The 12914-nt window shown below is 47.7% G+C and overlaps 1 protein-coding gene across 2 annotated transcripts in view; it reads right to left on the reverse strand.

Moving 5' to 3' along the window:
* Positions 1-742: 742 nt before the first annotated feature.
* Positions 743-12914, reverse strand: part of fat4 (FAT atypical cadherin 4) — a gene marked incomplete at its 5' end in the record, with an annotated part of 85222 nt that continues 73050 nt past the window's right edge. Inside the window, 8 exons of one of the 2 annotated variants that reach the window (XM_080840384.1) lie at positions 743-3751; positions 5092-5353; positions 6605-6864; positions 7148-7272; positions 7681-7860; positions 8247-8332; positions 10641-10948; positions 11384-11488. In XM_080840384.1, coding sequence (XP_080696510.1) covers positions 1869-3751; positions 5092-5353; positions 6605-6864; positions 7148-7272; positions 7681-7860; positions 8247-8332; positions 10641-10948; positions 11384-11488 — 3209 coding nt within the window. In that variant the 3' untranslated portion in view covers positions 743-1868. Of the gene's footprint in view, positions 3752-5085; positions 5354-6604; positions 6865-7147; positions 7273-7680; positions 7861-8246; positions 8333-10640; positions 10949-11383; positions 11489-12914 lie in introns of both variants that reach the window. The other variant, XM_080840385.1, reaches the window with a different exon arrangement.

The raw sequence follows: 12914 nt of genomic DNA on the forward strand, positions 1-12914 counted from the left end.
TAGCGTGGGTACGGAGTCCTACGGGGAGGTTTCGTCAACAATCGGTCCCCGCAGGAGCGCAGTGTTTCCGAAGGGCCTCAGGGTAATTCGCACACGGCCCCGGGCTGTCACTCCTCGGCACGCTCTCTCTCCCCTCCGAACCCCACGCTCTCGATGATGGAGAAGATAAGCATGTTGCATTCCGGGATCACCAGGCCCCGTTTGGCTCAGTGGTGCCAGATGTAAATAATTGCTGAAAGCAATATAGGGCCCTGCGTCGCTGTGTCCTCCATGTATTGTGCTTGGCTTCAGGCGCGGTGGCTCTGTTTCATTTGGGCCCTTGACGGCCTTTTAAAATGTTTTGTTCCATTCAGTCCAAGCTTTCTTTAAACTCTCGTCGGAATGCGCACAGGGCTCTGTGCGTATGGAATACCTTACCACCCACACTACCAAAGTGCTATTGAGGCTCAAGGGTTACGTTTAAGTTGACTCTATTTTAGGACGTCCCTAAGGAAGTCTCAAGGTTAAGGTTAAATTTTGGCTCAAACATGTTCTATAGACTTAAATAGTGGTACTTGGATAGAATAATGCATATTTTAAATAAATATTTTTTATTCTGTTATTGGCTTTTACATGTATAAAGCATACAGTATGTTATAGTTTTATCAAAAATGGAAAATACTGATGTTACATAAGTAACAAATGTAAAAAATAAGTACTTCAGTCTTACTTTCCCTGAAAGTAAGAACATAATTTCCAGCATATGAAAATATCCATAAAAACACTGCTTAAGTACTATAAGTTAATAAACAGTAAAAAAAAAAAAAGAGTAGAAACAGTACACCTTTAAAAATACTGGACCAAAGCAAACAAAACAAAACAAAAAACAACACAGAGAACAATGTCTTCCACAGTTTTCTTCAAATAAAAATAATACAAATTTACACAACTTCATAGTTTTTTTTTTTTTTGTGGGGTGGGTTTGATGTTGGGCTGGCGTCCACAAGCCGTGCTCCAATCTTCCCTTTGGCCAGTCCGTGAACACTTTCAGCCTGCTGGATTCCGTCGCCGATGCAACTCAACCCCCAGTCCCCCCGTAGCAACAACAACAGCACAATAACAAAGAGAGCACTTTATCGCTCTCCAATAGCTTCTCAAATGTCTATAAGGCAGACGCTTAATTTTTCTCAGCTCTTCGAATGCTTAGCCTGTCATTCAGATAAAAAAAATAACAAAAGAAACAATGAAGGGGTAGCTACTGAGCCTTTCACATAACATTGGCAGGACTTGCTTAGCGTGCTGGCTAACCGCTGTGTTCATTTCCACACTGAGGGGTGTATGTTATACGTACAGGTCCATATGGATCAAACACATGCTTCTCCTTATGAAAAATAACACACAGGAGGAGTACATGGGCCGGGTTTCTGTAATGCAATGGCCTTGGAATTCAGCTGTCGAAAGTCTTGCTTCTATCACCATCTTATCTCAAAAAGTTATGAGCGTGACAGGAACGTTTTGAAACCAAACTGTAATATTGGTAATAAGTGACAGTTACATTTGATTTTGTGCATATGGACCCTTTTTAAGGTCCAGACAATCGTTCTGACATGGCCTCATTTTGCAACACACCATGTCGTGTTTGAACACACGGACGTTGACATCATCTGACAGATCAATGATCATGTGAGGCTGACTGGCAAACAAAGAGCTGACTGTCTATTGAATATTCTGCCTTACTGCATTTAAGGTCGTCCTACTTCAAAAAAATTGAGAATAAACGTACTTATTGCTTATTCAACGTCCTCTGCTCACAAATCTACTCAGTCTTTTGATTTTTCGAGCTAACAAAGAAAATACTCCGTGCTGTGTGAGTGAGCGAATTAATAGTCTCATACGTATTGCTCGGCATCCCCTTCATTCAGAATAGTCACGGACCCATCCCCACTGTTCATCTCAATGTCTTTCACTGCCGCGTTCTCAGGGAGCAGGGCAAGGTCTTTAAATACATCCACATAGTGGTCGAAGCCTGGGCCCCAGTTCAGCAGGTTGTCCCAATTGAAGGTGCCTGCCTGGGGGCCTAGTTTGTGTGGCAGTGTGTGGTGGTGGTGCTCTGCCATGGGCACCTGGGAGCTGCCGGGGCCACCCTCGGCCCTGCGGCTGGAGTAACGCCGCTGCTTGAGCCGGCCGCCGTACTCCTCGTCGTCAGCGTCTGACTCGTTGACCTGTGAGAGCTTGGGCACGCGAGAACTGTACGCCACGGGCTTCTCACGGTCGTACTCCATCTCAGAGCAGGTGAAAGAGTCGTGCGAGTCGCTCTCGGACGATGAATCCTTCGCAGGGATGCCATCGGCCGGGTTGCGCACGCGAGACAGCGGCCGCCGGCAGTCGTCTTCTGACGAGGAGCGCCCGTGGTCGGCACTGCAGATGCTGGGGTTGCGGGGCCGCGGTGTGTTCAGCCGCTCCACCTCCTCGATGGAGAGTCCCACAGGCGGGCCTGTCTCCAGGGGTATCTGCTCGATGGGCTGCTTCAGACGACTTCCGGGCCTGGACCCGTGGCCTGCCATGGTCTGCGGGCTCTTGCTGCGGCGGCCCAGGCGCGTGGCGTAGTTGAACATGCCCTCATTGTGCAGGTCCATAGGGCTGCCCTCGCGACGGGCCAGGTTCAGCTCCCGGGCGGGGCTGTTGCGGTAGAAGGTGGAGGGCTTGGTGGCGAAGGGAGCGGGGCTGTGCCTTGAGAGTGGGTTTGGGGTGGGGCAGGCTGAGTGGCTCAGTGGCGTTGACCTCAGGCCCTGGGTGTATGTGGGCTGGTAGGTGTAGCTGCTGGCCCCCAGAGGTAGGGGCGACTGGCGGGCAAAGCCCAGCGGGCTGTGTCGTTGAATGGAGAACTTGGGTGTGTGGCTGCGGAACTGCTTGTAGTGCTGGATGATGTCGGCGTCGGACGGGGCGATGCTGCTGGCGTTGTCGATGTCGTAGTGCTCGATCTCTGCTTCAGGGCCGGGGCAGGGGGCGCAAGGAGCGCTGGGAATGGTCTCGCTGTTGTGCGCAATGTCCGTCTCATCATAGATCAGGTAGGGGTTCTCCCTCTCTATGATGTCAGGCTTCGGGTTCCCCTCGGGCTGCTTCCTGACTGTCATGTCGTCGCCGTACGGCGGGATGTTGTCTGGGTCGTCAAACGCCACATTCTCGCTGCCCTTCTTCTTCTTTTTCTTCTTCTTCTCTTTGGGCTTCTTCTCTTCCTTTGGCAATTTGCTGTTGTTGCGGCCCCTGCAGTGATTACACAGGATCAGACTCAGGACCACAAGGGCCAGTGCGGTGGCACAGCTGCCCACGATGGCTGGCACCGCCCAGATAGGCAGCGTCATTTCGGTGGCGGTCGCGCTCGGGCTGCAGGTGAACCCTCCGTTGGTGGCCCTCTTGCAGACGGTCCCCTGAGGGCACTGCACCCCCAGGCACGCCACCAGCGTCTCGCAGGTCTTGCCCGTGTAGTGTTCGTCGCAGACGCAGTTGAAGCTACCACGGGGGCCTGGCTCGCAGCTGCCCCTGTTCTGGCACGGGTTGGAGGTGCAGTCGCCGGGAGGCATGCACTGATAAGTGTACCACTGGTTGACGCACATCAGGCCGTCCCAGCACGGGCTGCTCTCGCACAGGTTGGGCCCGCGGCAGCCGATCTTCACAGACGGGTCCGACTTGGAGATGGCCACGGTGCTGTGCTCGCCGCTGAATGGCAGGTTCTCACCGTTGTAATTCACAAATCCAAAGCAGCCTTCAAAGCCTGCAGGAAGAGAGAGAGAGAGAGAGAGAGAGAGAGAGAGAGAGAGAGAGAGAGAGAGAGAGAGAGAGAGAGAGAGAGAGAGAGAGTTGTTCAGATAACAGGAAGCCGGTCTGGAGAGAGATCAAGACAACAAATAGGCCCCGGCGGGGTACTGTCCAAGTGAACCGAGATTTATCACTTGTTTTCTTTGCCAACATTTGCAGTAAAAGCTATAATCAAGGCAGTCTTCTAAACTGTTTGGATGGGAAAATGGTGTGGAATCAGCCAATATTTCAACAAATTTCCTGTTGGAGGACACCTCAACAAATCACTTTTCATCAGATCAAATGGATAAGTGAAGACAAAGGTCCCATCAAATCCAGCATATACATGTATACATGTATGCAGTGTAATTTTTTATAACAAGTATCCTATATTTATACAATATAGAGTATTTATAACAAAAAGCATAATAAATAAAATGCAACATTCCATACTATTTTTCTGGACATGCATCTGGAATAAATACTGTTGTGACATTCAAACCATCACATTTCCTCCCAATCTTGACTCACTAATGCGAATAGATTGAATAGATTGAATTCAGCCCAATGAAAGTTAAGCCCTTTTGGTTCTATTTACCAGACCTCAGACTGTAAAGGCATCTTTTTTTCACCTGGCAAGCACAATCGCAACTTGGCACAGGTCAGGCACTGTAAATAACGTGCAAGCCTGCGCCTCGAAAACAAACCAATTTTCTAAGCGGTACCGCTGATATGGTATAGTGTGAAGCGGCCCAGGGATCAGACCTGATCAGACATGTTGCCATATAAGTCCACCATTCCTGCAATGGCTGTTTCTGCCAGATGTCAAGACATTTAATGTCTCATCTCCTCCTCCCTCTGGAAGGCCTCTCCTTCACCTCGATTCAAAGTTTCCTTAAGTCAGACCATAGGAAATGTGAGCTGTGAATTAAGGGGTGATCCAAGGAAACATGAGGCTCACAATAAGACACTAACCCCAGAAAGCCCTCTGGCTTGCCTGCGTGACTTGTTTGAGATGTTTTCGAGATAAAAAAAAAAAAAAAAAGACAATAGAAAAAAAAACAGGACCAATCCAAGCCATGATTTGTTTTGGCTGACACGAGACATATGTCGTATTGATCTGAGGGATTGTTATGGAATCTGTTTTTGTATTGAACTGGTTGCTGGTCGGTGAGAGATAAAAAGGATAAAAGAAAGACAAACCCTGTCCTGTAATTGACCTAATCATTCGGGTATTCCACAGAGGAAACAACCTTCACCTTAGCAGATGAAAAGATATTATTTTCTTTGACTTGGTCCTTCAACTCCCACACTGACCTGGGCTTGATTTGGGATGCATGGGGCCAGGCGGGATGCCTCCGATGGACATGGTCAGGACGTTGACCCCTCCGAAGTCCTGGGTGGTGTGCGGGATGACTCGGAGATGGGCCCCGTCTAGGTGGAGTGAGGTGGAGGTTCCGTTCTTCTGAAGCAGCAGGGTGTGCCACTGTCCGTCTGATAGCAGCACATCTACCAGCGTCCGCTCAACCTTCCCCGCTCCACCCGCGTCCGAAATGTACTGCAGGTTCCCGCCCTTTAGCTGTGCAAAAAAACACACAAGAGGTCTTATTATTGTGTGTGTGTGTGTGCGTGTGTATGTGTGTGTGTGTGTGTGTGTGTGTGTGTGTGTGTGTGTGTGTGTGTGTGTGTGTGTGTGTGTGTGTGTGTGTGTGTGTGTTTGTGTGTGTGAGTGTATATTCACATTATCCTGCAGAAAGCTAAAACAGTAGAAGGCAGAAGATCAACAGTTACTAATGCTCTTCCACAATCTCAGGTACAAGGCATTATATGATATTCTAATATTAAAATTAATGAATTAAAGGGATCTTCCTTGTTTTTGTAATTGTAAATGATGAAAGTATTGTTAAAGCACATAAAAAGAACCATTACATGAAAGAGTCATAGAAAGGGATTGTTTCAACCAAGTGAGTGTATTAGGCATCCCATTTTAATACCCAACTGGGGTTTTTCTTTCTTTCATTTTGAGCACATACTTCCTGAAGTTGATGGTAAAGTGGTGGTCAGTGGGCTTTGGTCTGAGGCAGGGGGCCCTACCAATAGCACCGGAAAAACAAAAGCTGAAGGGGCTCCCTTTGTGGCGGGCAGAGAGGAGACGGAGGACAGAGGCCGGAGGAACGGCTAAGAGGATGAATGAGAGCTCAGGCTGTTGGACGGCTGCCCGGGTTCAGTCAGGCCTCTGAACCACGCCAGACTGAGGGAACGCAGAGGGGAGGAGGTGGGGAAGACAGAGGACACGCACACACACACACGCATGCACACGCGCACACACATACGCATGCACACACACGCACAAAACACACACGCGTGCACACGCACACGCACACGCACACACACACACACACACACACACACACACACACACATACACACACACACACACCACCACCACCACTTATGCCACCACCCCCCAATAACTGTGGCCAGAACTGCTGCTTCTGCTGCTGAGGGTGGAGGACTGGGCTGGGAGTTCTGGCTGAGATGGGGGTTTAATGGGAAACGGGTGGTGGTTTAGGTTTGGTGTTTTGGTTAAAGGGACAGTGGGCTGAGGGGATGGGGGTGGGGGTGTGGGGCTTGATTTAACTTGGCAGGATCCTGTTCTTTGAGCTGAGCTAGTTAAATAAAAAATAAAAAGTGTGGGGACACTGGTCTTCTTCTCCCCTTCCCCACATCCTCGGTGCCTGTTTCTTTTTAAACAGGTCCCTCCTGAGTGGAACCACAGAAACAAGCCCACATCAGGAACCTTTTTCTAAACGTTAACATTTTCGCTCACCTTCACTGTGGTGTAGTTGCTGCTCTCCTGGATGTGGAGCAGCGTGCCGCTCTTGTTGCGGGTGCGGAACTTCACCTCCAGTCGGCTCTCCCTGGGAGCCTCAGAACCAGAACCAGAACCCGACCCAGACGCAGACCCAGACATGGCCCCCGAGGCCTGCAGGGCCCGACGCAGCAAGATGTCCCGCTTCCGACTCTGGCTCATGGAGTAGTCCAGACGCCCGTTGCCGTCCAGAGACAGGGCAGTGTCTGCGGTGATGTCTGTGTGGACGGGGGGAGAGAGAGAGTAAGTGAGTGAGAGAGAGAATGGGGGAAACAAAACAGTCTTGCATTTCATGAGCTGTTTTTCTTCTTATTTTTTTTGTGAAAGACAAATAGTTGTGGCGACACTTCAAACTGTCATTCTTAGAAAAAAAAGGGAAAGAAAAGAACACAGTCAATTTGTCTTGTGGGATTCATTTTTAGAGGAATGACGAGCAGGGGGAAAGGCTCAGATGCCCGGGGGTTTCTTAGGCATACAAGACAAAAGTCAAAGACAACTCACACTTCTCACAGAAGCTCCCAGTGAAACCCTCCACACAGTGACACTGCTGCCATGACCAATGGTCCACACAGGTGCCCCCGTGCCGGCAGGGACTGGCAGTGCAGGCGCCCTCTAGTCTGGGACATCTGTGAAGAGAGAGAGAGAGAGAGAGAGAGAGAGAGAGAGAGAGACAGGAGGAGACAACAGCGCTAATCAGACAGGCATTCAGGAGGACCCAGGCAGATGAGAGCTATCCCAAGCCTCACAAAAAAAACATCCCAGAAACACACATTTGCATATTAAAAGATGTGTCTTCAGAGCTATTCATAACTGCAATGGAAAAAAAGACAACTTGGTGGTTGCTGTTGGTTTCTGGGGGAGTAAAAAGAAGGCTATTTTTCGCAGTCATAAAAATGTCTTTCCACTCATGCAAACAGATTTTGGAGTCCTGCTGGGGCAGTGTTTTTCTGTGGGAGGGGGGGGGGGGTGGTAGGGTGGTGGTGAGGGGCAGTGAGAGAGGGTGAAGGGGGGGTTCAAGAGAGTGGCAGCCAGACCTGTCAAGGATGCCGTGGGATGCCAGGGCCTGAGAGGGCTCCAGTGGGCGCCCGTTGACGGCGAACTCCATGATGCAGCCCACGAAGTCGTGGGTGGCGACCTGGCCCCTGCGATGAAGGACAGGCTCTATTGACCTGACGCCCCCCACCGAGAGCCTGTTGGGCTGGACGTCCAGGATCCTGGTGAGCACAGAGACGGAAACGCAAGACAGTGGTCAATGACCCGCACAGCACAACCCAGCGACACTCACTCCCTCTCCTCCCTCCTTCCATAAATAAACCATCACACAGCCATCGGCCATCATCATAAACATAAACAATATCCTCATCATCATCATCATCATCATCATAATTATCATCATCCCCATCATCATTTTCATTATTAGTCATTACTCTTATTATATGAAGGCAGGCTTGGAGGAGGGGACCTCCCAGCATTACTGCATTTGGGCCTGCCACTCACATCTCAGTTTGGGAATAACGGACATCGGGGACTACATGCGACTGGATGTGGGCGGCTAAGAGGCAGTTGAAGTGTTGGCTTGGCTTATGTTCTGGAGTCTTACCAGTCAGTGTGCACCGCCACGTTGCTGACAGCGCAGTAGCCTGGGTCCTGGTCCTCGCCACACAAGTCCACAGTAAGTGATGCAGCCTTAATGACAAGAACAAAGAGCACATAAGACAGGTGGTATTTCCCTCTTACTGTATACACACACACACACACACACACACACACATACTCACAAACAACAAACATGTGTACAAACCCTCCCAGCCAAACATACACACACACGTGCACAAACCCCTGCGTCCATCGAGGCACCCACACTGACTGTGAAAGGCCACAAAGTCATACACACTGCACATCATAATCACTTAAGCATGACAGCGCAGAAACACTACATCCATTCAGCTATGCAACATCAGCAAACTCTCCCCACCCAGCTCACCCTTTTCTGTACATCCATAGCCTGCTGTGTTTGCTCAGCTCATGATGCCTGACTGGGGAACGAGTAGGAAGAAAATGTGACAAGAGAAAAGGAAAAGACTGCAAAGGTGCTGAAAAGCTCAGGTTGCAGTGCTCCTCCTACGCTAAATGGAGGATAAATGTGGAGCGAGAGAGCTGACCGAAACGTGACGGGGGCGGAAAGATCCAGAACACTAATTACATACACAGGGACTTTTATTTTACAAGGCAACAAGTTCGCGAAAAACGTTGACAACAATGGAAACAAGAGTCATTTGTCTTTTTCCGCTTTGTTCTTGCCATCACTACTAAGAGCCGGCCATATGGGTGTTTTATTAATGCCTTTCCTTGCAGATCAAAGACATGCAGCCCAGACCGCAGAGTACACACACTGTCAAGTGTGTCGCACAACTGCAACACATTTCTTTTGGAGGAATGCCCCGAGAAATTGATATCAAATGCGCTCGCTGTGACCAAAAGACCAGAAGCCAGTTTTGGTTGAGTTACCATTTGCTGCAGACCATAAACATACAGCGTTAGCCGTGTCACAACATTTGATGTGAAACATTGCCCACACTGCTGCAACTTTTTTTATGCTCATACTGAGGTAAAGTTCCTCTCTTTTTTTGCAAAACTAAGTTCAATCTCAGAAAAAAACTATTGATGTGAAAGAGTTGCAGTTCAAGTCGATTTTGTTCTGTCCTTTCTTTCTTTTATTTTAACTCAAGGCCTTAACAAAGTGTCTATTTCTTGGGGGGGTCACGGGTTTATTGAGTGTCAGTGGATAGATGAAGGCTTTTATTTTCTTTGACACTGCTTTCTTTGTCCGTACGATGACATTGTCATTCTCCCTACACCTCGGCAGCTCTGTCTTTTCTTCCAGTGCCCCCGCTTGTCTGCCTCTGTCTCCTCGAGTACATCCAGAACCAGATATCCACACTAATTATGACAAAAATAACAAGTGAAAATCCAGTTTGCACCGCACCAAAGTGGGATATGCATCTTACCATAACAACACTATCCCTGAATGTCTTGGGTAGGACTTACTCAGGAGGGACGAAGGGAGTTTTTTATGGATTTAACATCTGCTCAAAATCCACGAGGAGAGATGGGGGGAGGGAGGGAGGAAAAGCAGGGACGGAAGAAGAAGAAGGATCAAAAATAAATCCTTCACAGGTCCACCTCAGTGACCCACATCACCTTCTCCAAACACAGTGATCAGGTTCTGGTTACACCGCCTCGGGGAGTATGACACTTGGGCCGTGATGCAACGCACGCTCTCGCAGTGTTCCACCAGCCGGGTCGAAAACCTTGCTGCTGCCATTTCACAGCTTATACCTTCAACGTTTCTTTTTTTTTCTTTTTCTGTGTGAGTGTGCAGCAGGGGCAGACTGGCGTTTTCTCTCACTGCTCTGCGCATTGTGTACCTTTCCATCTCGACGCTCTGCGCTATTTCAACGCTGACAATTTAACGATTTTACCAGCTTTCTATGAGGTCCCACAGCACAGCTGGAGAATGGCAGACCTCAAGTCCAGCAGGAGACTTCCATTATAAAACCTCTGACAGGCTGAATTGGTTTGTTTTTTTCCCCCCACTGGTGCAAGCCAATTGCTGCTGAATGAACCGACTCTAACCCAATGCAAAGAATTTTGCTTTGTTGTAAATCACAACATGCAGAGTAATCAAATGCAATTATAAGCCCTGAAGACCATAAGCCGAGTGATTAGCGTGAACAGTTTAAATTAGCATCATGAAACTCACATGCAATCAAGGGCCCAATCTTGGATGCTGCTCTTGGCAAATAAAATCAACACAAGGTCAAAACAGACAAACCAAAAAAAATGCGGCGTGTGTTTGTGGATATGTGTCTCCTCTAATAGTCTTATGCCTTTGGGGGTTGGGAAAAGATATTACCACAGAATAACAACCATTTGGGGAGATCATTCAGACAGACAAATGAAACCATAAAAGTGCAGACGCATCACAACTCACCATCCCGGTCCGTCTGGCGATGACTGTGTGGAACTGCCCGTCTGAAACCTTCATTGAGGTTGTGAGTTTATAAGTCCCGCTTCCTAGATTAAAGGAGAAACGCATCTGCCCTTCCACTATCTCCAGAGCGAGGAACTCAGCCTTGTCTCCAGTCTGGTTGTCATGGTTATACATCAGCAGGGCGTTGTTCTTGAGAGTGGCGAACTTGATGTAAATGTAGTTGTTGTTGGGGTCGAGACTGGGGAACTCCATGTAGGACAGTTCCTCGAAACCGTAGCTGTTCAGTTCACAGTGCTTTCCAAACACGCCTGCGGCAAGAAAATTTATATTTAGAACCGTCAATAATTTATTAATCATTTTTCGCTATTTCACAATTTGTTCTTTCCCAGAAATATCCAAAAGCTCAGGCCAAGACAAAGTGTAGGTAATATGCTTTGGTAACCCTATAACAGACAAATGGCTATTCTTTCAAGAGGGATTAAAAATATGCAACATCAAAACATGGAATATCAAACAAAACATTATGAATGGGCATGCTTTAAATAAAGAAAGGCTCAAGGACGACAAAATGAGGACAGACACTTAAATAACGCCAAAAAGACATTTCGATAACCCTTTTAATAGCCCCTTTACTTGTTCTACTTTACACTCCCGTGTCTGCTGTAATAACAAGTTACATACTATGGCTATGGGCCACAGAGAGGCCAAGACACCTGGAAGGTCCTTGAAGTTTTATAACTCACCAAATGGACAATGGCAGTAATAGCCATCCACTCTGTTCTGGCAGGACCCACCATTAAAACAGGGGTTACACTCACAGTAATTGATGATGGAATCACAGGTTTTGCCTGGGTTCATAAAACAACACAAATGAAAATGGATGAGCTTAAGATGACACAGGCAAATGGAAAGGCACTGTTCAAACACAGGAATTTCCATCATTCTCTGAGCAAAACAACACGGGGGAACTTGCACCTTGTAAACTTGGAGGAGATTCTTAAGACATATTGGTGCAAATGTGAGCCTGTCATGAAAACATTAACCAATATAAGTGTTGAATCTCCCCAAGGTTCAGGATGGTAGTAAAAAAAGAATATGCAATGAAAACTAACCAACGTTAATATGCTAGGGGCTTAGACACGGTGTTGGAAATAGCAACAAACACAGACACATACATGCAAATACACATGCATAAACAAATACATGCATTCACACAAAGGGATTAGCTTATTCACTTAATCTTCTATTTTTAGTATGTGGTCTGTTTCAAGACAAATAGCTTAAAAGGATGTAAATTCCTTCACCACAAGGAAAACAGGAAGTGAAAGAGTTCAGCGACGGGGCATGCAAACTACTGTAAGTCAATAGGTGTAATTCTACAGGCGGGTAATTCATCTCCAGGTAACAGGCCCAGGCCTAGTGGTCATTTGTTATGGACATCATAAAAAAAGGACAGCGATGACTCAGAGGCTCTGGGCCTGAGATGATACGTCTGTGGCCGGGTCCCGTTGGGGGAGAGTCATCCAAAAACTACAGCTAGCACCTGACCAAACAGACCTGATTTGAATAAATGTTATCATAAATGCTTATCCATATTCACCCTCTGTGGTGGTGCTGTGTTCCTAGCAAAAATGAGGGTTGCGCTCAGGCAGAGAGAGAAAGCATGAGTTATAGCGATGGTTTATTTGGCAGATAGAGAGAGAGCAAGAGTTAGAGCGATAGCAGAGCGAGAGAGAGAGAGAGAGAGAGAGAGAGCAAGAGTTAGAGCGATGGTTAATTTGTGAAGCGATGACATAAGACGGGCTCGGCTAATGAGATCAATTTTTAGAACGCTCGCATCACTTAGTCATGAGCGTGAATGTGTTGGCAACGTCTTTAGATTCTCAGAGTGGCAATCCAGTGGGGAAATTCCTGATTCAAAGCACTATGCAATTATAACTTCGCTCTCTACACAAAGGCACTTGGAAGCAGGGAACTGCAGTTAAATGCGACACTGGCGCACTGAGAGCAGTCTATCATAGTGACCTTAGTGGGGTCAATCCTGCATCATCCCTCCTTTTAAAGTAAACATGACAAGTTGATATGCATCACAGCTGATACCCCCCAACAAGTAACCCTAGCAGCAAACTGTTCTTGGCAGTTGGTCCTGTATGCTAGAGTTACAACACCTCTGCAATCATTTGGAGGCAAATATTTTTCTTGGACTAAAAGGGCCTGGAGTCGTGTGCAGCAAGTGTATAAGTATGTGTGTGTATGACAGTGTGTGTGTGTTTG

This window comes from Sprattus sprattus (genome assembly GCF_963457725.1).
Source record: "Sprattus sprattus genome assembly, chromosome: 6".
In the NCBI taxonomy this organism is placed as follows: domain Eukaryota; kingdom Metazoa; phylum Chordata; class Actinopteri; order Clupeiformes; family Clupeidae; genus Sprattus; species Sprattus sprattus.